This window comes from Agelaius phoeniceus, chromosome 4 (genome assembly GCF_051311805.1).
Source record: "Agelaius phoeniceus isolate bAgePho1 chromosome 4, bAgePho1.hap1, whole genome shotgun sequence".
NCBI lineage: Eukaryota > Metazoa > Chordata > Aves > Passeriformes > Icteridae > Agelaius > Agelaius phoeniceus.
In genome coordinates, this window is record NC_135268.1 from 65,186,253 (window position 1) to 65,209,927 (window position 23,675).

General features: G+C 38.9%; 2 protein-coding genes across 5 annotated transcripts in view; both read right to left on the minus strand.

The window, feature by feature from the left end:
• HTT (huntingtin) overlaps positions 1–10,467 on the minus strand; it is an 81,519-nt gene extending 71,052 nt beyond the window's left edge. For both annotated transcript variants that reach the window (XM_077177775.1, XM_054632472.2), the window contains exons 1-4: positions 10,111–10,467; positions 4,323–4,406; positions 3,781–3,901; positions 181–240 (exon numbers count right to left, since the gene is read on the minus strand). In XM_077177775.1, the coding sequence (XP_077033890.1) occupies positions 181–240; positions 3,781–3,901; positions 4,323–4,406; positions 10,111–10,211 (366 nt within the window). In that variant the 5' untranslated portion in view covers positions 10,212–10,467. The remainder of the gene's footprint in view (positions 1–180; positions 241–3,780; positions 3,902–4,322; positions 4,407–10,110) is intronic.
• A 2,475-nt stretch (positions 10,468–12,942) lies between these two features.
• GRK4 (G protein-coupled receptor kinase 4) overlaps positions 12,943–23,675 on the minus strand; it is a 38,793-nt gene continuing 28,060 nt past the window's right edge. The window contains exons 11-16 of one of the 3 annotated variants that reach the window (XM_054633194.2): positions 23,549–23,638; positions 22,783–22,991; positions 21,852–21,989; positions 21,118–21,255; positions 18,781–18,903; positions 12,943–17,353 (exon numbers count right to left, since the gene is read on the minus strand). In XM_054633194.2, the coding sequence (XP_054489169.1) occupies positions 17,300–17,353; positions 18,781–18,903; positions 21,118–21,255; positions 21,852–21,989; positions 22,783–22,991; positions 23,549–23,638 (752 nt within the window). In that variant the 3' untranslated portion in view covers positions 12,943–17,299. Of the gene's footprint in view, positions 17,354–18,780; positions 18,904–21,117; positions 21,256–21,843; positions 21,990–22,782; positions 22,992–23,548; positions 23,639–23,675 lie in introns of those variants that run through there. The other 2 variants (XM_054633195.2, XM_077177776.1) reach the window with 2 other exon arrangements.

Below are 23,675 nucleotides of genomic sequence, written 5' to 3' on the forward strand. Positions count from 1 at the left end.
TGAGGAATTCAGTAGAATAATACTTTAAAACAGTCACAAATCCTTCTAAAAATGAAGATTTGACCTGGATCTTAAAAGACAAACTACTAATTTACACTAATGCTTACATTCCAATATACTAGAACACAGAGTAAATACTAATAAATTTAGAAGAAAGAACATGAAGGGAAAATCACTCACCTTTTTAATCTCTTTATAGAGTTCTAACTGTAACCTGGGAAGATTGGAATCCATCAAAGCCTGCAATAAAATGCATTGAGAACATACTGTATCAGAGGGGAGGTGCTCTACAGGAAAAATGTTACACTTGCAGTAAAACAGCTTCAAGCAAGGCACAGAACTATCTAATGGTCCCTATATTTGATGTATATTTGAACTAAGGAAGTGATAAATACTGAGAAGAGACACCTTTATCCTTCACACTAATGTGGACACACTCCACAAACTCTAACACTTATTTGCAGTAAATATTGACTGTTTTACTGACTCTACCTGCAAAAGGCCATATGGGATCAGCCTACAAGCAGAGCTGACCTCTTGTGCTTTCTGGCAATCACCAGAAACAGCTACTCATGAACAGAACATTAAACCACAAGAATAGCATTCACAAACAGCAAAAAAGGCACTCCCTGCTACACTCCCCCACTGTCAAGCCAGCTTCTACTATTTCTCAAACTGAAGCTGTATTTGTACCATTACCTTTAACAGCTCCTGAAAACCCTCTGTTTCATGAATCAGCCAATTTTCTGCATCCAGTTAGTACACACACCACAAGGAGCTCTGCATACCAGAAGTGTCACAGCTCAGGATCCAATCAAGCATACAGCAACAGGGTTCAAACCTGCAGCCTGGCTAAAACCCAGTGCACATGACATGAAAGCAAGCACAGAGAAGCAGTAATTTTTTGTTCACCCCACCTTGATAATTCTCTACCTTCAATGTATCAGAGAATAAGAAGATATGAAAATATAATCATATATATATATATATGGGTACCCTTCCTCCTCCACTTTTTTCCCTAGTGTATACTACAATTTATGAATATTTCCATCAGCTCTTCCTCTGATGAGATGAGACCCCCATACAATCTGAAAGTGCCTACATTGTGAATTCATACAGTGCTACATTGTGGAGTATTTAATTTTTTATTCCTTGCCCAATAATTTCTCCATTTCTAATTTTCTAACTGCCTTCCTGGCCACCACCATTAAACTCCCATCTTCACAGGATTACTCATCATGACTACAAAATCTCATGGTACCCACTGAGCTAGAAGCCACAACTGCTTCAGCACAGTGAGTGGAGTGCCTGTGGCTCCTCCAGAGCCTGATCTCCCCAGCTAAAATTGTATGCTCCAAAACTCCATTCACCCCAGTTACACCTGTTACAATACAATGGCATTGTCTTCCCCAGAAAAATCTTAGCTGGGTTGTATCTTTATATTAACATAAGCATCCCAACTATAGACTGAAGGTGCCAGGATGACAGCAGGTAGGATTTACTTCACAAAACTTTGTTTTTATGAGAAGTTCACTGTCTCTAAATATATATATATATATATATATATATATATATATTTGAGGATATCAAGCAACACAAAAAGGCCCCAGCTATTATTTGGCTTTGAGGCTAAGTTGTCCTTACTACACACCCAACTACAGGAACTCTTTTTGTTAGTGTATAGCTGTATTTTTAGCACACTAGAATCTATAATGTCATCACTTGAAGAAAAGCATAGTAAGCTCTAAACTGCTACAAGAATAAATTCCAGTTACTGAGGCCAATTGTACTGCAATCTGTGTGAACAGTCCCCCCAGTATCATTAGCACAGAGAATACTACAACATCATGCATCAGCTTTAGAGACAAGACAGCTTGACCTTACCCACAGAAACCTGCAAAGTCCCAACTTGGTGTTTTTTCTTTTAAAGGTATCAATACAGTTTTTTAAATTTTGAGCCATTTACGCTGTCTTTGAGGTTCTGACAAGTAGGTGTAGTGATAATTGAAGATGACTTAGAGTGTTTATCTAAAGTTACATGCTCAGCCTTGTCTGCATTTTCTAGTTACAGGAATGAGCATAAACTCCAGGCAGACACATAGTTATACAAGTAATGCTTACATCTATAGACTTTTATTTCAAGAGAAGCTACAAAGTATCTTTTGCTAACTAGCAAAAGAATTAGCCTCTAAAAATGCCTGAGATACTAAAAGATGGCTGAACTTTGACTAAAATGCAAGCTTAGGGCACAACAGCTCTACTTACCACAAGCATCACTGACTGGCATTCGCACAGCCAAAAATAAAACTGGACATCTTTTTGTTTCTGCATTTATACACAAGTGCCTGCCCAAGTTGCTAAATTGCTTCCACACAACATAAAGCACAGAAACAGAATACAAAGTACACCCAGCTTCCATAACAGCCTGATACATCCATGTGTGTGGAATATCACAACTGTTACCACTTCAGAGCTGAGACCAACAGCCAAGCTTAATGACTGACAGAAGATGCCAGAATTTAAAACCATTTTAATCCTGAAAACAAAACAAACTACCATACGAACATTTGGGCAAAAAAATAGGTTTTTCAAGTTACCCTGAAACATGCCAGAAAGGAACAATATTAAATAGATTACAGAATTTATGAGGTAAATTTTATACCAAGCCTACATAAGTGTTTTGTGGAAAGTAGAAAATAAGCTTATATTCTTGAGGACTGTTTCAGAGCAGCTTTTAAAGCAAATTGAGTTAAATAATAATGTATGCATTTCACAGAGTGCTCTCCCTCCAATAGAAAAACATCCAAATCAGAGTGAAAAGAGCAAAGTGCTATTGGGCCAAACAAAAAGGCAAGGAACTCACACTTCCTCATTCCCTATCATTATGGAACACACGACACAATCTGTAAGTTTCTCCATACAACTTCCAGCCACAAGCTCAATCCCCAAAACTTAATTCGTTCAGATATCAATGTTCAGTTTTCTTGCTTCTACACACCCCTTCATAGGAAAGAAAATTATTATTTGCATATTTCTAAAGCACTTAAACTTTGCATCAACTAGATTATTTATGCAAGTACATAACAGGTCTTAAAGTTCAAGTATTTCAGAAAAAAAACAAACCCCAAAAAATGAAGTGAACACAAGCCCCCTCTTGAAGCAGCAGCTTCTACAAATTACTCATAAGGTTCATTTTAAGATACTTTAAATCAAGATTTAGACCTTGCATGACCTCCTGTGAATGCCCATCTGCTGTTCTCCAACAAGCTCTTCATTCTGGATCACAGCAGGGGAACAAACAATCTCCAGAATACTATATTTATTCTAACTTCTGCCTGAAATCTCCTCCTCCAAGTCTCAGCAAACCACACTACCTTTCAATCAGCTTTTAAACAATATTTTTACCTTTCCTCATGCTAAGTGTCTTTATGTTTACAGAACAATAATAGGAGTATTCCTCCTACACAGGATGATTTCAGAAAAGCTCACATTCCTGTTTTGGTTAACTTGAAGAGAACAAAGTTAATGAACAATTGAAGACAAGAATAGATCAGAGCAATGAATTACATAAGACAAGTTAAAGTTAAAATGTTGATTTGGGCATAGAAACCTCTCCAAAGAGAGAAAAAGCACATACAGAATTTAGTACAGAAACCTACCTAGCCTCTTACATTATGAGGTATTAGCAACAGTAAGAAAGGCAACTAAAAGAATATCAGTAGGAATTCAGACAGGACACTGCATCAAGAAGTGACAAAATGGGACAGTAAAAGCTCTTACTTTAATAACTTTATTAAGGCATTCATCTGCAACCATTCGGACATCAGATTCTGCATCCTCACTGCAGAGGAGAAAGAGCTCCATAGCAATGCCCAGCAGCTTCTGAAATTCTGGGGAATTCCTAAACAAACAAACATTAGAAAATTACAATGTGCACCATGAAAATGAGCACCAATGATGTTTTTGGAAGGGTTTTGTAATCCAACTACATATATACTACACACACATATTCGAGAGAAGACATAATTTCCCAACTCTTTCCTACATAACCTGGTCAGGTATTTGACCTCTGTGCTGAAGTTTTCCTGTCTGCAGTAGGAGGAAAGTGCCCACTCCACCAATAGGTAAACAAAAGTCCTTCTTAGATTTTGAGTTAGTTCAAAAAAAACCCATACAATTTCAGTTTTAAATAGAAGCTCAGCATTTAAAACAAGCAATTATAAGGAATCGTCCTAACAACTAACACTCTGAAGTTGTTATTCATCCTAATGAATTAAAGACATTAATAATAAATAACCAATAAATTAAAGACATTGCCTTACCTTAAAGACTGAGCAACTATGTTTTCACATATTGTTAGACAATGATTCACTCGATCTTTCTTGGTAGCTGCAAGTTCTTTCTTTCTAAAGGAAGAACACAATGATGATGTGTGTGAGACAAGAGTTCAACAGTGACCATTCCAACACCTGCTAAAGTAGTGTCTCATCATTACTCAAGAAAAAGATGCATTTGCACTCTCTGGTCACTCCATAAACAGCTCTACACCAACTACCTGCAGAGCCAGGGCTTCATCTGCAGCTGCTGCTGAGAGCACATGGGCACACAAGCAAAGGAGAAATATAAACTTAGAAAAAGAATGAAGAATGAATCATTTAACAGGGAATATCACATTAATTCCATAACTTTCACTGAGAAAATGCTTGAATGAAAACTGAAGAGTAAAGGGAAAGGATAGAAAAAATTATGCAGCCTAGAAGAAAGCAAAAATAAAAGAAATTGATAGAAGAAGGTTGGAGAAAATAAGCCATGATAACAAAAAACAGCTCTTTTAAAAAGACCCTCCTCCTACATAGCATCACCTTAGACTTTTTTGTCTGCCAATGTCTTGAAACTTCGAGTTGTGTTAAATGGACCATTTGCATCTGAAGTGCAAAGGATGACAAAGCAATGCCATCACACACTACATTCCTCCAAAGGTAACCACAAAAACAGCAAAGCCCGAGGCCCAATCTGCCCATTGAGAATAACATCCCTACAGTAGCACTTGGTATAGCCCAGGAAAGGCCAAGCTGAGTGCACAATAAAGAGAACAAAATGCACACAAACAAAGAATGTGGATTTACAAACAACAGAGAGTACAATATGAAACACTTCTCCTTTGCAAAATGTGTTTAACATTGACTTCCACATGATACAAGCTCTTGGAATAGCAGCTCTGCAATAGCAGCTCTTCCCTGCTCCACCCCCAATAAAGTAACTGAAAAAAGAGAGTGAGACAGACTCCCAGTTCTGACTGGGAAATTTTATTCAAGTCTGCAGTCTCTCCTACTCCTAACTTTACTGACACAGAATCACTTCTAGGAAAGCAGATGTTACTTTTAAATAATTAATCAGCAGCAATACTGGAGCAAAACCACCCACTCAAAGGTACCTCTGCTGAGTGTTTCACAATAAAGAATTACCAGATTATCACTCACATTCACAGAGAATCTTCCCTTTTGCTTTCCAAATGAAAATTGATAATTTTTAGTATTTCATTCTCTCAGTAAAAAATAGCAAAAATCATGAAATAGCAAAACAGTGTTTCTGAACTAGAAGTTGGAAAACAATGTGAACAGCCTTGAGTTACATTAATAGTAACACAACATCAAGGGCCAACAGCAAGTAGCCAATAAGCACATTAAGTTCAGCTAACTCAAAATACAGTGTTTGACAAGTGTTTTTAAAGAACTACACTGCATTATTTGGGAACTTCAGCTCAAATAACAGTAGAGGCTTCAAAAAAAAGTCATTAGTATCCCAGTCATCCCAGTATCCCTGTCCCTTTTCTTCCCTCAGTCTGGAAGTGAGGGGTTCAAAAGTCTGTGTTCCCAAAATTTCAGTTTTTCTCATAAAGAAAATCTCATCTCATCCCAGAAATACTTTCTACTTTTATAAGTTTAAGGAATAGCTCTGAACAAAGCCATTTTTTCTGTTTTAGTTTGGCAGCATTTTATTTAGGCAAGCTAAACAGCCAAGAGGATCTCTTCTTGGACTTAAGACACTGGCAGAATATGAGCAGACAACCTGAATTTGCTCAAGATACACAATGTCTTTCTTTCTCTCCATCTTGAAAAAGTGTCAGAGTCTTTAGTAGCATTTTAGATCATCTCTAACAAAAAAAACAAATACTGTCCAAGATGTCCAACTGATTTTGCAACATCAGCACCACTGATGTGAGCAGGCACCTCAGAAAACAATTAAATCATTTCAACATTTGTGCTAATTTTACCCAGCAGTCCCAATCTCTTATGAGCATCATTTTTAGTACATATTCAACCCAAAAATACAACAGGCACATCTGAACTTGCCCATAAGCTCACTCCTTCAGATACAAGACATATTGAAAATGCTGCTGACAAAGGCTACTTCCAGAATAAAGCTCTCTATGATCTACACATAAAACAGCCCTGAGCAAGGCAGGCAGTGGTGTTCAATACTGCTCAGATTAGCAGAGATCAATCTCTTGGGCAAATTTCTGTAAACAGTGAGCACCACTAACACAAAATCTACACCTTGCTGAAATAAGTAACTTCAAAACTTAAAAAGGCCCAGCTAGAGAAAATATAACTTCCAAAAAGATAATTTAAAGAAATGAAAGGTGGAAGGAAAATGCTTAATGTATATTATATATGTGCACATATTTTCTGTGCCTACAGAGGGAAAAAGGTAATCAAACAGTATCCAGAGAGAAAACACATGACATTTTTTAGTTCAAAAAAACCAAATAAAGCTCTATTCAGAAGTATCATGAAGTCCACAGGCAAACTACTGATGAGCATACCCAGGGGGCCAACAACAGCATCACACATTTGATGAATCAATCACACCCATCTGATGAGTAACAGAAGGCAGGAGATGTGGAAGCAGCAGTTATCAACAGGAAAGCTCCATCTCCCTTAGAGAGGAGTTTAATCTCCTGTGTACTTCTACACACCAGGAAGAGTAACAAACAATGTAAGAAAACCAGCAAGCCCAGATAATTTTGCCCTCTGAGTCCAGACGAGCTGACTACAAGGGAGTTGCAGCTCCAATGCTCATTTTTATTAGACCTTGGAATATGTGAAGAATACAGAAGTTCTAAAGCTGAGCCAGTGATAAGAAAAAAGGGCCAAACCAAATGGCTTGACATTAATCTTGACAAAAACAACAGAATCTAAAACCTGTTCTTTTAATAACAAACAGAAATATGAGTGGATCAAGAAATAAACTCAATCCAAATATAGGGGACACTGGAAACAAGGTGTAGGAATGCAGGATTGTAGTGATGGATTGTCAAATTAACCAGAACTGCTCTACTACACACCCTAGACATGGTAATGCCAAAAAACCATCAAGGAACCATCACTTCTGACAAGCAGGGCAAAATGTAATACCCATGCAGTTTGTGTGATCTTCAGTAAAACAAGAAATTAATGCTAGGCCTCCATATAGCACTGATCAAACCAATCCACAACCACAGCTTCAGTCAAACATAAAAGACACAGAAAAATGGAAAAGTATTGAAAAAAGCATATTGCTTGGGCTTTTACAGTACCTTTTGCTGTAAAGGTAGCAGTTAGAATCAAATGTAAAAAAAATTGAAAACAATTACAGTAAGTGACTATTAGAATAAATTGACAAGAGAAAATGTAAAGAATCCACTTTTGGATTCACAAATCAAACTCTAAATTTTTACACCATACTAGTAAACTTTGAAGTTAGTGGGAGCTTTGTGATCCAAAACAAAACATCCAATTCCTAACAAAATGTCAGAGACTGAAAAAGCTGAAAAAATATAAGGAAGAAAATTAGTTGCCTAAGCAGAAGTGTATAGAAGCAATATGACAGAGAACTCAAGTTAAGTTTACACAGAATGAAAAAAAATCCCAACAAGAGATAAGAAAGAGGGGACCAGAGACTGACATCTGACTGTAAGGCATAACGTAAGCATAACACATGATTATTGCTGATTAAAATCTCTTGAAACAGAAAAAGGTCCTATCTTCTTGGTAAAAGCTTGGATTTAATTAAGATTTTCTTAAAAAAAGAGAGGCTATCAGTATTATCAAAAGTTCTGAAGTCATTGTCTTACAATAAAATGAAGAAAGATATAGAGACCTGCTGGGTAAACAATTAATTCTTCTCTACCCCTACCTCTCTGATCTTAAAACATTTCCTAGGAGGAGACAGTCCTCAGTAGGATGGTAGGAACTTACTACACAGAACTACAAGAGATTTATGTGTTATTTACAGAGAACCACAACAAAGATGAATGACCCAAACACAATTTTCCTTTCCAGTCTACTACAAACAAGAGAAAATAAGTGCAGATAGTATTGTGAATTACATTCAATATGTCACCTGCTATTTCACTGAAAGTCTGGGAGGCCTCAGCAGAGGCTGCCACAATAGCTTTTCACTGGCTTTTATGAGCTCAGTGCTGAATTCAGTCACTGAATTTGTCCAGTTCCTGGGGGCATACAGTCCCATCAGCTTTCTGAAAACAGCCTATTTTTAAACACAAAGCAAAGTCAACGAGGACAACTCCAACAATATTTTTTTAATGTTTACAGTAGAATATGCCTAAATTTAGACCACCAAACCAAGCATAATATCAGAAGCATCACAAATAATTCTAAGGATTTTCTTTTGAAACACGATGACCTCTCTCACCAGTTACTTTCAACACAGAAATTTGAACAGCACCTAGGAAAGACTGGAAATAGATGTTCATCCATGTCAAACAAAAAAAAATGCACAAGGCAGAGCAATTAGTCCCAGCAGACCAGTAGGACCCCTAAGAACAACTAGCTCATGACGAAGATGAGTTTTCTCACCTCTTAAGCATCAGAAGTGTGGAAATGCATTGTGATTGTTTGAGACAACACTGTCCAGAGAAGAACAGCACCAACCGTGATAATTTAGTTGGCAACCGTGTCAGAAAGTGCAGAGGGAGCAGGTGGCCAAGAGCCCAGAGCCACTGCCCTCCTTCCTCTGCCAGCACCACAGCAAACTGCCAAGTTAGAAGTTACCTGCTCCTCAACCCTGCTGCTTCTCCCTTCTCCCCAATAGTATTAGTGTGACTCATGTGTTTATCCCTAAACACCTCCCTGCCCTCACACGTGCTCGGTAAAAGGCGCTGGTGGAGGGTGCAAACGCAAGGGGCAGCACCGCGGCACTGAACAGCTCCTGGTCCTGCTCCACCCAGTGATGCCCCCCAAGGGGAAACGGGCGAATCTCACGGATCTGACACATTTATTCCTCACATTTAAGAAAGAAAAAAGATATTAGGAATATTTAAACGAACTTCTCTTAGGTGTCTGTGCAGTACATCTCAGCATGAGACTTTAAATGAACTTTGTCACAAACAGTCATCCTTCTGAAAGCATCAGAGCTCAGACTTCAACTCTATTTAAACTTTCAATTCACAACTATCAAAACTTGTTTTTAACTTCAACGTGAACTTTCAGGGCACTGCTCTTATAAGAAAGAAGAAATCCGACTGAAAAACAATCAACGCTTAAAGATATGAAAAGTGAATAACAGAGTAGAAGAAATTTCTCTTGCTCAGCCTTGAATTCTCATTTCAAGGAAGCTGCACAATCAGCTGGAGAGTTCAAAGACACTCATGCAGAAAGCGTCAAGCACAGAAAACAAGGTCTCACAAAAAGCGCTTCAGCAGTTATCAGAAGAGAAAATGCTGAAAGTGGTGCTTCATTCAAGTTATGTTTAAATTTATGTCTTTTTTGCAGCAGTGTACTAGGTGAAAAAAGGTTTTCCTTCCCAGACCAGCCTGTGAAACCCACACAGCATTTCTGTGCCTCCCGTCCATCTCCCGCACTGGGGACTTTTCACACGCACTCGCCCTAAAAGTTACTCCAGATCTGAACTTCGGCAGAGAGCGGGCAGAGCACCGCGACACGGCGGTGTGTGTGTGTCTGCGGGAGCCGCCAGCTGCCGGGGGAACGGGCAGCGCCGGGCCCGGCTCGGGGCGGTCCCGGGACCAGAACCGGAGCAGAACCGGGCCGGGCGGGGTGTTGGACACGCGTGTGGAGAGCCCCCGAGACCCGGGCGCGGGTCACTCACGGTCTCTGGAGCGGCTCCTCGGGGAGGGCAGCGGGGCCCTGCTGCTGCTGGAAGGAGCGCAGCGACTCGAAGGCCTTCGTCAGCTTCTCCATGGTGGCCATGTCCGCTCCGCCCGCGCCGGCGGCACCGGCCCGCGCTCCGACCCGCCCTGTCACGGGCGCCTGGCGGGTCCGAGTGCTGTCCCGCTACCGCTGGCGCTGCCCCCGGGCTCGCTCCCGGCGCTCGGCCGGCGCTCTGGCGGGCCCCGGCCCGTCACAGCCGCGATGAATGGGGCAGGCGCCGCTCGGGGCCGCGGACGCTTCCCGTCCGCCCCGCCGCCATCTTGATCCGTCCCGTCGGCCCCCGCGCGCGGGCCCCGCCCCCGGGGTTGCCCCGCCCCTCCTGGAGCCGTGCCGCGGCTCGGGGCAAGACCGCGCATGCGCACACGGCACCCCCGGCCCGGCGTCACGCGCGCCTGTACGTAGGAACACACAGGGGAACGCGGGCAGCGAAAGGGGCGGGGCAGCGACGAGAGCGACAGGCGCTCAGAAGGAAGCTCCGCCCATCGCCGCGTGCTGGAGCGGCTGTGCGCTGCTGTGCGGCGCCCCCTGTCGGCAGCGGCCGTGGCGCCCGGGCGGTCGCGCTCGGCTCCGGGCAGGACCGGGCAGTGCCGGGGGCGCCGCGGGCGGGGAGCCGGCCCTGGGAGCCCATGGCAGCCCCTGGCGCTGCCCCGCGGGGAGCCGCGTTCTCAGCCGCACCGCACGGATCGCCCCAGCAAGGCGGGAGCAGCCGCTCTGTGGCCGCACGTCACGGGGCACAGCGGGTAACGCGCCAGCCCCCGCAGCACAAGCGGCGGCCAAAGGCGCTGCCGGCGCTGCTGTTTTATTTTAGGCTGCGGAGACTCTTGCAGGAACAGGACACTTAAAACTTGGCAGCGTAAGTGCTGCCCTTTCAGCCTCCTCTCCTGAGTGGGGACCTGCTTCATCAGAGGATACTTCTTGCGCACACATATTAAACATACAGGATACAAGAGAGACAGTATAGAATATTTAAATCGTTGATTCCATTACTAAACACTTAGAAAAAATCAACAGTACGATGAAGTTTCCAATTGCGACCACTAATTTTAATATATCTACTTGTTGATACAGACATTAAATGACAGCTGATAAGAACTGGCAATTCAACTTATCTCACACACATGAAACTGGTTCCAGCAATAAAAATGGAGAACACCTCTTAGAAATTCTAAGAAATTTCCAGTAATGCAACTTGGTTGAATTAACATGAAGGAATGAAGCAAAGCTTATGTCCCTGAATATTCAGGCCGACAGAAGTCATAGCTAACATTCTTGCCAAATATTCACTAGAGCAGTGCTCTCTCTGCCAGTTAACTTTATTAGCATGTTAATAAAAGACAAACCATTTGAAACAGTCCTCTGAAAGGAAAACTATCCTTAGTCCTGAAAGCAGTTCAACTTAAAGCAAAACATTATTTCACTATAGAAGTGCTACAAAATGTGAGCTCTTAAGGTAAGACCAGTATTTCTCCCGATTATTTTATCATAAAGCTTGCAGAAACGTTTCTCTGGAACATGTGGATAATCATGAATTTTTTATTTAGCAAATGAGACATGATAAAAGATGACAGCAGAGTTGGAACGCTGCACACTCTGTGCATGTGGCACACCACACTTTGAAATAAATTTAAGCACAGCAAAAAGAGCATCAACTCTTATCAAAGATTAAACGAGCCATCAAGCAAGCCAGGCCTTGCAAGGCTGTTGTGAAGCTTTGGATCAGAGTGTGCGGGTCCCCGTGGGCTGCTGACTCACCGAGGCAGTGCCTGCCCACAAGCTCGCTGCTCTTTGTTCTCCCTGCCTGAGCTCTAGCGGCCCAGAGGCTCGATAGCTGAGAGCTAACTGGGAGGTAACTCAGGGTATCAGATTTTTCTTTGGTCAATACCTTATCAGTAGGTTCTCCTGGCCCAAACTGATCCGTGGTTTTGCGTGGATCATGTCACTGATCTGCCCCACAACACCTGCACTGGCAAAAATAAAACAATGTAAACCAGGCGAGGGGCAAGAAAACGCAAGGCAGGATTAGAGAACAAGCATTTTTGTAAAGTCGGTGTTGCCACGAAGAAAAATGAAGTTCCAATTAACAGTGCATATCTAAAAGATGATAATCTGAAATTTAGGGGATGACAACTAATTAATCTCAGCCTCCAGGAGAAAAAGAAACATGCTCTTAACTTTTCTCCTAAGTTACCTCCTGATTTAATGTTTTTAAGATGAGCATGTCAAGAGTATTTTTCACCTTATCCTGAAGTCTCACTTTGGCCAGCATTTCTGCATTTCCATGAACAATTCAGCAGGTACTTGGTCCCACTCCATGAGACTTCAGGAGCAGTCTCAGTGGCCCACTGGTTTGGCATATGCACGGACAATCTGCAATATGTCACAGCCTGGCTGTGTCTTTTTAAGGTCATTTAATTTGAAGCCCTTTTGGAGAGCATTTGGGGGCTTTGTCCTTCAACTCATGTTATAAAATTACAATAAATGTGCAAATGAAAAACAGCCCATGCCGATAATTCAGTCTTTTCACATGGAAATTTATGCAGAAGATCCAGACCATGAGATAAGGTATCAATTGAGCCAGTGCAGCAGAACTAGGGCATTTTTTCCTGGATTCAACTGTCTTACATTGGTAAAAAGCTTACACTATGCAGGAGACATTTTCTGCTTCAATAAATTGGAAATTTATTTTAATTACAATTTTCTTTTTTTTTCCTTTTTCTATCCCAGCTACCACAATAGACATGGTAAAGAAATCACATTAGACAGTAATACATGTGGTTGAGATATGTGGCAGTGTTTTGCTTTTATTTCAGGAATTACAATGCTAGAACGTCCAGGAAAACAGCTCACACAAGAACAGTCAGTGGTTTGGAGATGCTGGAAGTAACACATCACATTTAACAGTCAGCTTCCTATGCCTGGAAAGAATTCTGGTGGTTTGGACATGTCTGAATCATGGAAAAAAGTTACCTACATCTCATGTGCAAAATTTAAGTTACACCACAAGAACAATTATGAAATAAAAAAGAATGTTTCATTCAACAGAAAATACATCATCATCACCAAATAAGCCAAGTGAGTAATTAAAATAAAAGTAAATATGACTTCAGCTTAAAGATGCTTTCCAATAATTCAAATTTAACTTCCTAAAGAGAAGTGTTTTCTGAAAAACCTATACTAAAATGAAGATGATACTTCCAATGTTAAATTCATATAATGTAAAGTGTAAACCATAGAAAAATATTACTTTTATTGTCATATTTTAGTAACTTGTAAACAAGTATTCTCCATTCATACAAATGGCAATGAGGAAATTCTTACATCAGTGTAGTCTGAAAAATAATTGAAGTGTATTCTAAGAATGGGTTGTTAGTTGGTTTTAATTGCATTTATATTATATTTGCTTATATATTTGATTTATAAACCAGATGATTTTATTCTGTTTTGGAGATAATTCTCTTTCATACTCAAAACCATTCAGGACTACTGTTTTAAGGATGATTTGGGGAAAAAAAAAGAGAGACAAGAGATATTAAAGGCTAAGGTTTGTCAATAACACTCTTGTTACAGACATACCACAGGGGTTTTTTTCCTACTTACTATTAGTTTTAAGTGCTCCTTTTTTCAGCTGAGACAGTTCTGTTGTTTTTATAATAAGAAACAACACCATCTTTATATTTTGAACACACCTCAGGGGGCAGGGAAAAGCTGACAGCTTTCTTACTAGAAAAAACAACCCTGAGGCATGAAGATTCTATTCTTCTGGTCACAACATTGAAAAGCATTAAGTAAACCAATAAGACACTGGTACATTGTTTCACAGTTTCTGAATTTTGAGCTAAATAGAGAGGTTTGAGGTACTCACAAGCAAACATGAAGATTTACATACACAAATGCTTGGAAACACACACCACAGGAAAGGAGGGTTGATCTCATGCAAATAACTCCATGGAATTCCATAGGTCTTTCCAAATCTTGCAGCAGTAGAACATTGGGTTGTTAGAGCCTTCTAACACAGGGGTCTAGAGAATGCTGAATTACAAGAAGTTATGTTGGCTTCCCCCATCCCATCCCAACAGTTTCATGTAGTAAAAGGCTACATAATCTGTGAACACAACCTGGTATTTTGCCCCCTTTTGTCCTAAAAAAAAATCAAGATCTGAGTTCATATTAAATTTCTCACACTGTGATATTTTGCTTTCAGGTGTTCTCCCCTCTCCTTAGCCTTTCTGTGCTTTCAAGATGCACCTCCCAGCTCCTTATACTCCAGAGAAGGCCTTTAACCAAGGTAGTCACCTTAGATCGAACAGCATAACATCTTCCCCTCCATGTGCTGTGTAAGGAGACTTATGCTGATTGCTGAGCCTTCCACTTCCTTGTTTTTTTCTGATTTTCCAGGAGATTCACAGCAGATAAGATGCAGTCATTATTACATGCTTGTATTTCTAGCCAAAAAGGATAAATTTATAGGACAATAATGCCATCTTGAGCCTATTGGGGAAGAACCAATCAACTAACCAAAAAAAACCTAACCCCAAACCCAATGGAATTAGGTCATAATCCTGCCAACATGTACTCACTCAAAACAATTCAATAGTAGTATTCTGAACTTAAGAAAAAATTTATGAAATTAAACTAAGAAAAACATCATAAAAACAAACAAATTCTCACTTTTTTACAAGGAGTTCCTTTTTCCAAAGAAGCAGACATGTAAATAACCACTTCTTAGGAACAATTTCCCTTTTCATTTAGCCCTCTTTCTTCACAGATTCCTGGAAAATATATGTTAACCCCCAACACTCCAAAATAGAGAAGTGATTTTTATTCTTTTTAAGATTCCTCTCCATCCCATACAGAAAGAAAACTTGAAATACATGATAAATAGACTTTCAGATTTTTTTTTCATCTGTTAAAACCAATTTTCTTCACAAAAATTTTTCTTCATAAGAATTATTCAGCTTGTGTCCGTGGTATTCTTGCCCAAATTTCAAGTTACCCTACACAGGCATTAAATCCAGACTGTCACCCTGCATGTCTGCTGTTTATACAGTCACCTTTGCCTCAGAACAGCAAGCCTAAGATCTTAAAAATTCAAACCCCTTCATCAGGGAAACGATGACTTCTCCAACCATGTAGGTATTTATAAAACCCTTCTGTTACTTCTCCATTTTTCCATTCCCCTCTTTTTAGAGTTCTTCTCTTTCTGTGGTACAAAATAAAGAGGGTCAGGTCAGACTGCCAGCTCATTGTCTCACACATAATGGTTCTAGCCAACACCCTTACTTCAGATATTTCTGTCAAGTCTCCCATCCCTTCACTATTACATCAGACCATCTTCCAGTAATTCATTCAAACTCTCTCTCCCTCTGCCAATTTCTCCCTTTGTACTCTCTAAAAGAGTAATTTTGCTGTCTTGTGTGCTGTTTTAGACTGGAGGAAAAATGCACTGAAAACACAGGAAAATAGGCTCATTCCTCATTTCTGTGGCACAGTAGTCAAGAGGAACAATTTCAGAGAGACACCAGATGAGCCCCAGTAGGGTTCTGCAACACACTGGTTTTCCAATTTTTTCAAATTCTAATCCATTAAAACTTTGTCTTTAGAGACCAAATACCGTGAATTAAAACCTGATGATGGGCTTGAATATCAAATATATCTTGTGAGTTTGTCAGAAGCAACTGAAGTTTCTTCCAGTGGGTCTGCAGATCACAAGAGGGATCTTTCTTTTTGAGGTGGGGGTGCTATTCAGTTGCTCTGTGTGTACAATACATGTGTGGTCCAGTTGGTGCCCCAATGAATACATGCACAGTTGAGACAAGTCTTGAGAATACAGAACAAAATATGAAACTAAAATCATGTCTCCAACTCCATTATATTTCAAGTATCCAATCCAATTTTGAAAACAGAAGAGGCTCTTAATGAAATGCGCTCTTTAAATTGACTCTCATACCCAGATGAAGTTTTACTACAAGTTTACATAATAAAGGGTCTGACCTACAGTGAGTCCAGAAGAATGGAAGTGTGCCTAGCTTTCAAGCAGCTTTTGTCAGTTTTACTAATGGACATCAGGTAAACATAACAAACTTCAATGCCAGTTCCACATCTGTATTAAGCAATCATTAAAAACATATTTTAATGTTTTTGTTTTAAAAGGCTATAAAAAATACTTACATAATTAAATTCAATACTTAATGCTACCTTGCCCTTCCCCCAGTGGCAGTGATCACTGTCAACCCTAGAACATTGCATATTACAACATAAGCAGAGAGGACATTAGTAAGAAGAGCCCATGCTTTGTTTTTTAACCCATTATAAAACCATAACATCCTACATGGAGTTAAAAACAATTCCATTTACAGAAAATAAAAGAAAATAAAACTGTGTCCCCACAGGTAAAAAGAAATCGTTTCAGTAAAGACAACAAAATTTTGAAAATATAGTTATAAAATTTTGGCATAGGTCAACTTGCATGGTTCATGCCAAGAAACTCTGTGGAGAGGATGTGTAAGATGGGTAGGAAAGAGAAGAATGGGATACTTCAGTTTGAGGATTAAGCTAAATGTTCAAAGTTCTCTTTATACAGAAATACAGAAAGAGATTCTACAGAGCCTGATAATAAAGAGCAATTCCTAATAGCTGGCCAGAGTGCACAAAATTCCTTTTTTTCTCTTAGCAGTTGCTTGAGAGATACATTAGGTAATAGCACTGCCATGCTGCTGGATAATACCAGAATTATTAAATTTATCAGTACATCAATTTTACCGTTAAGAAAATTGCTAATAAAGATCCTAATGATCAAGAAGAGTTTTACCAGGAGCATACAAAGTCAAGTTACAGTGATGCCATAGATACTATCTCTGTGCTTTAAAATCCTTTTAGTATTTCTAGATTCATTCCACTGGGAAAAAATAATCAAGATAAATCAAATACATACAGAAACACACTCACTCAAATGGCACTCATTGCTTTTTGTACAATTAAGCTTTAGTGAAAATATACATCTTAAAACAAATGAAGTACAAATGTACAAAAATCCTTGAACTCAGATAAAAAATATATATAATACAATTTGCTACAGAGATATAAAACATTTAATGCTTGCTCATCCTTTCTGATGAGCATAAAATGATTTAAAGTCTGGAGGACTCCTGCTCATCATCACTGCAATCAGACTTAAAGCAGACCTGCAAGAGAAGACAAACAGACAACTCAGCTGCAGAATTGATACTATTGTTCATTTGTGTGTTTTATGGGGCACAGAAAGGCTGGGGGAGTGGGTATTTTTCCAGCACATTTTACTCCATCCTAAATAAATGCTTTGGAAAACTCAAAGGAATCTATAATCTCAAGCCCAAATCTCAAATTGTTAAAATTCAATTAAAGTTCTTTCCTTCTTTTAACTTCACAAGACAATTAACTGCAATCCTATTAGTTCAAAACCAACTGAAAACTGTCAAACCATATTCATTTCTTAGGACTTCTTCTCAATACATAGAACCATATCTTGGGATAGGTACAAATCCTGCTGATTTTTGGTTGGAAAAGACTACAGTAAGGCACAAGCTTTAACTTCAGCTCTGTGAGAATATCAGTACACTCAACCATCCCTTCTATTCCATTAGTCAAAGTGGGGGGAAAGTGTATTTGAAAGGATGAACTAAAAATGACAGGACTATTATACATTCCATTAGCATTGTACCATTTTAGAAAGGTGAATTGCCAGCTGAAGACAAAAAATTTCTTCATGCAATTTTAATACACAGCCTTGCTGTGGCTACTTAACAATATGCACCTAGCAATTTTAAAATTCCATTTCTGCTTGAAAGCAAAAGTAATTTCTACCCAAGTGTTCACTATTGGAATATACTCAAGCTTCTCAAGATATTTCCTCTCTAAGTGCAGGCACACTGAGCAAGCAGAATTGTATATAACATTTTCAACTGCAAACCTTTACAAATAGTCTATTTCTTATATCCTCTAGACAATTACAATACATGATGTGTCTTCTAGGTGGTAAATATTCAATTCTCTGAACAGGAAATGCTTCTACTAAAGAGTAGAAGTCTGTGTGTAAGAAAAGGCTGTGCATTATCAGCTATGTAAAGATCTATTATGTCATTGTTTTGGTGAAGGCATTCAACTGCCTAAGATATTTTAACATTAGTTTCATGGTGCTTCTCATTTATTTTGGGGATATTTCTACTTATTTACTTATTTATTGGATAGATACTTATTTTTGCTTATAAACTTACTACTTATTACTAGTTTTACACAGGGCCTCAATTATCTCTGAAGACATGTACACAGGTTTCATTTAAAAATGGTAAAACATATAAGAAGCAAGACTCAAATTAACCTCTTTAGCAAAGGAAGGTCTAGAGAACAGTTTTTAACAGAACCCAGGTAACTAGAGGAGGACAGAATGCTGAGGCAGGAAAGCCTCCCGTAGTTCTAGGGATTGCCATAATTTCTGAAACGTGGCGGAGGGGCAAAGCCATTACAAACCAGATTTCATTAGTTTCACTATGCAGTGAGCAACTTGGTTTTCCTATCACAAATTAATAACAAAAGAATGGAAGTTAATTTAATGAAAGAAAATAAATGCCCTTACCTCTCCACTAAAAAGTCTGTGAAAGAAGCCTCTCTTTGGCTTAGGAGACTTCTCTCTGTCTGGTGACACAGTACCATCAGTTTCATATGCATTGATATCTTCAAAGCATCCCGTTTCAATCATCTTTGAAACATATGAAATATAAATGAAATATCCATAAAAGCCTCTCAAACAAGTTGCAGGTATTACCTATGTACTCTGGCTGAGTACTCCTAACACTTAAAAATTCATCAGCCAAACTACACCACTGTCTCCAAAAGGAAGCACAAAGCTGACATTGACTCTCCTTGTGCACTCAACCAATAAAGAATAGCAATGAGAGCACTCTCACACAGGTGTCAGGTACAGCATCCAAGCTGCTATTGCACTCCAGCTATAACATCTATAACAAGTGCTCCTTGCCTTTTTTGCATTCTTGCCTTTCTTATGCTCATGATGCAATAAAGAGAAGCTTTTAGAACCAGAAACAGATTTTCCTTTCAGGTATTCTGTTCATTTTAGAGCAGGCCAGCCAAAAAAAATGAAATATCCCTATGCCCTGGACTGAACTTAATTAATAAACATGATGTGGGAGGAAAAAAAAAGATATAATGAAGATGGGTCTCTGGAGAGAAGCAAAGGATTTTGAAATAATCTTTGTCTGTGTACACAGAAACAAAAGAAATAAAACCACAATTACTGGGTACAGAAAGGACACCAGGAAGAGTGAATGCCAAAATACAACCAGCAGGCAGGGTCAGAAGGGGGGGAGTGGCTAATGGCCAAATCCAGCTGGCATTTACCAGTAAGTGCCACCAGTACACATCTGTCACAGCAGCTGGCAGCCAAAGGAATCACAGAATCACTGGGTTGGAAGAGACCTTCAAGATCATTGAGTCCAACCCAGCCCTAACACCTCAACTAAACCATGGCACCGAGTGCCACATCCAGGCTTTTTTTAAGCACATTTAGGGATGGTGACTCCACCACCTCCTCAGGCACACCATTCCAGTAATTTATCGCTCTTTCTGTAAAAAACTTTTTCCTGTTATCCAACCTATATTTCCCTTGGTGCAGCTTAAAACTGTGAATATACCTTGTAGAGGGAGAGAGGGCATAAAGAGGAATAAGAAGAAATGCAGCCTGCTTTTGTTGTAAACCAGGACATTGGGTAAATTATGGAATGGTGAGAGAAAGTCTTGAGAGGCAAAAATTTGAGGGAAAGCTCAGTAACATGAATTAAAAGAAAAAATAAGCACAAATGTAAAATGAAATCTGCAGTTCTCCCTTGAAGAAAAGGAATTGCCATCACAAGAATTCTACAACTACTTCCAACTTTAACCCTCTCTGCAGGGTTAGTGATTAAGCTGCAGTGCATTTTTTAATGACTAGATCATATTCTGAAGTTTAGAATTACAACATAGTATAGGAAATACTTCTTTCTCCAAGGCTCACTGTTTCTCAGTGAAAGCTCTCTATGTCAAATGGCACCTTTTCAAATATCCTTAATGTAAGGCAAAAAAAACCAAAAGGAAAACAGAGGGGAATGTACTTTTTCCTCCAAGTTATTCAGAAATTGCTCATCTTTTGTGTTCAAGCTTTAAATAAAATGCAATCATACTGGGAGAGAAATGACATTAGTAGAATTCAAGACAATAGTAATTTCAGAAAGTCACGAATAAATTATAATGGGGACAAGGCATTCATAACAAGAACTACAATTTTAAGTAATTGTTACTGAGTGCTCTTGCTGAAACAGTAAAATAGATTTGAATTGCATGCAGAGGCAGCAGAATTCTAGTACTCTATGCAGACTACTAGAATATTCATTCACTAGGCACACAAAACACTCTTAAGGGAAAGTCTGACTCAACTGATATTGAACTGTTTGTTTGGAAACCTTGAAAAAGGTGAGTCTGCAATTCTGTATTGCTGTCACTTGGATACTCTATTGATACACAGGCTATACACAAACAGCTTGCACTGCACCTCTTTGCTTTTGAACACTTGGAATAACATTGCATCCCTCTCCTGTGAACAGCAACACAGTAACAATACTGAGTAACGTGGGACTGAAGAGCAAGGAAAGGGTGGTCTTACAGATACTAATACTGTTCTGTAAGCTGTGCCTATGATGACAAGATGCCAGACTTTGTTTATGCAAATTTACCATAAATCTCAGTTTTTAGCAAGTTCCTTATGTTTTTGGAAAAAAAAAATTTTTAAGCCTCTCGGCAAAGAAGTCTAAAGCAGAAATGTCTTTACATCTCCTAGAGAAAATCATTATAATTATATATTTTATTAAATATTCTATACTGCTGTACTAAAGAAAATAATCTTTTATGAAATGTGCATTACCTCATTTTGCCAAGGGATTGAGACACAACCCGTCACAAATTTGGAATAGAAGTCATCATCTGTGGTATCCAGGTTCACTCCTTTCACTGTTGAGAACTGCTCAATGTCCAGGACATCTTTACAATAAACGGCACGTGGCTGCAGTACAAGACAAGATTACTTCATTAAAGTTTTGGATCTGGGCACTCTTAGTTTGCTTTTATTTTCTCTAGATGAGCAAAAGAGAGCAAAATGTCTGCAATTTTACATTTCACACTGCTGATCACCAAATTACATTATTCTATGGAACAGAAATACAAAGATGCTCTTCATAAGTAACCTGAGCAATTCTATCAATCCTGCAAGTAAGAGAAAAGAAATATCAAAGCCAGAAACAGCTTGTCTGGATCTCAATGATTATCATAATTCACTCATCTTCTGTCACCTTCCTTTCAACTCTGGAATATTTTCTTCAAAGCTATTCCTCATTTCTTCTGCATCTGAGCAATGGAAGGGGACTTTTATGGGGCAAGAAATCAGCTACAAAGCTCCCTAGGGAAATACCACTATTGTAAATTGTTTTGTGATCTCAGATGAAACACCACAAAACAATTAGTTATAATCAATAGCCACAATGGCATTCTCCTACCAGTGTAACTAACTTCAAAGTTTCTCTGGAGTTCATATGACTGCTAACAGAATTATGACAGTTCTTGTCTTTTTAGATACTAATCAAATCTGTCTCACCTACTTACATCTGGCAAGAATGGAGGTTCTAACATGTTAGCTTCCAGCCTCTTGAAGTTGATGTTCTTGAAAATAGGATGTTGCTTTACAACAGCAGCTCCTCCTTCAGTGCAGCCCAGTCGTTCCCCTGGATTTTTAGCAAGTAACTGCAGATACATGGAAAAAAAGCAGATGCATGATACAATCCCACAACTAAAAAAAATACCTACATACAATGTCCTTCAATCAGTTTATTTTGCTACTTGGCCTCTTATTAACTCAATTTATCATCTATCAAAATTAACTGGAAACCCAAACAACAACATTCTGGGAACAAAATATTTTCAACAGACAAAAGAACCCCTGAAAGCACATGATTTGAAGATTATGCCCAAAGTTATATGAAAATATTTTAATTAATGCCATGTTGAGAAGACTTTGCAGTAGGCTTTCCTTTCAGGAGATACAGACTTACATTTTTTTCCTATGGGCTGAAGTAATGCACATATCTTGCATTAACTAGTACAGAAAACTTGTGAAGCTTTCTGTATAAATTTAGGAAGTGGCGAGATAGAAAAAAAAAAAAGGTCTTGTAGATAATGTTTAGGTGAAGAAACTGGTGAACTACTCTGCCACTTGTTCCCATGCAGCATCCAAGCTGCTATTGCACTCCATCTATAACATCTATAACAAGTGCTCCAAGCAGTACTAGACCATTTCATTCATGTCATGAATAATCAATTTATGCAGCTTTCCTTCATCTTGAGAAAAGTTCTGAATTCATGAAGTTTGATAACTGAACAATCACAAACTCATGAACAATCACAAACTTTCATGTGAACTAAAGAAAGGTTTAGGAAATCCCGTGCTAAAAATTTTTCAAGATTTTAAAATAAAGTAGTTGGTCTCTTTAAAAGGATTAGAAATTTGATTTTCAAACCTCTATGTCTCTTCACCCACCATCCTGCAGATGGATTTTGCCTCCTCTGAAAACTTGTCTGAGTATGTTTCCTGGTCCTCCTTGACTCTGCGGTCAATCTCATCGCGTTTAACTCTTTCCTTATGCTTCCTGAATGGAGACTGTCCTTCAATCATCTCATAAATCAAACAGCCAAGGCCCCACCAATCTGGACTGAACGTATACTTCTCGTTTTTGAGCACTTCTGGAGCTACAAAACAAAAACAAACACACACCCACATCATTTCACTTTAAATTGACTAATTGTGTGTATTGGAAAAACTCTCAGGTACTCTCTTTAGACCCTGTGCAGACATGTTTGTGTGGCTCCTCTGTACTTTGAAGAAACTTAAATTTCTACAGTGAGAACTCTGTTTATATTCAAGAGAAAAACTTAATTTCTTGAATGCTTAAAACCAGTATTCTTTAGAGAATGAAAAAAAAAAAAAAAAACAAGAATGAAGTTTTCCAAAGCATGGAAAGAAATGTATTGTCACAGTAATTTCTCTGTTTATCTGTGACCATAAATCTCTTTGAATCTCAGAAACAATTAGGTGCTTTGTTAAAGTTCTGCCTAAAGCTGGAGTTTTCAGTTAAGTTTTCAAGTTTATCAGTAGGCTTATAATTAAGTAACATCTACAAATGCATATTATAACCTTTCTTCTTCCCAGAACATGTTTAGTAACTAATCCAGGTCCAATACAGTTCTTATATTCACAGAAGCAAATTTTCTGGTAAAATGTAACTAGCAAAGGATGCTTTACATACCCATGTAACCAACAGTCCCAACACGTCCTCGGACAGTTTCACCTTCTGGAATCTGCACAGCTAAGCCAAGATCTGAAATCCTGATATGTCCTATTTATGTTAAAATAAATTATACAAAGTCAGCTAA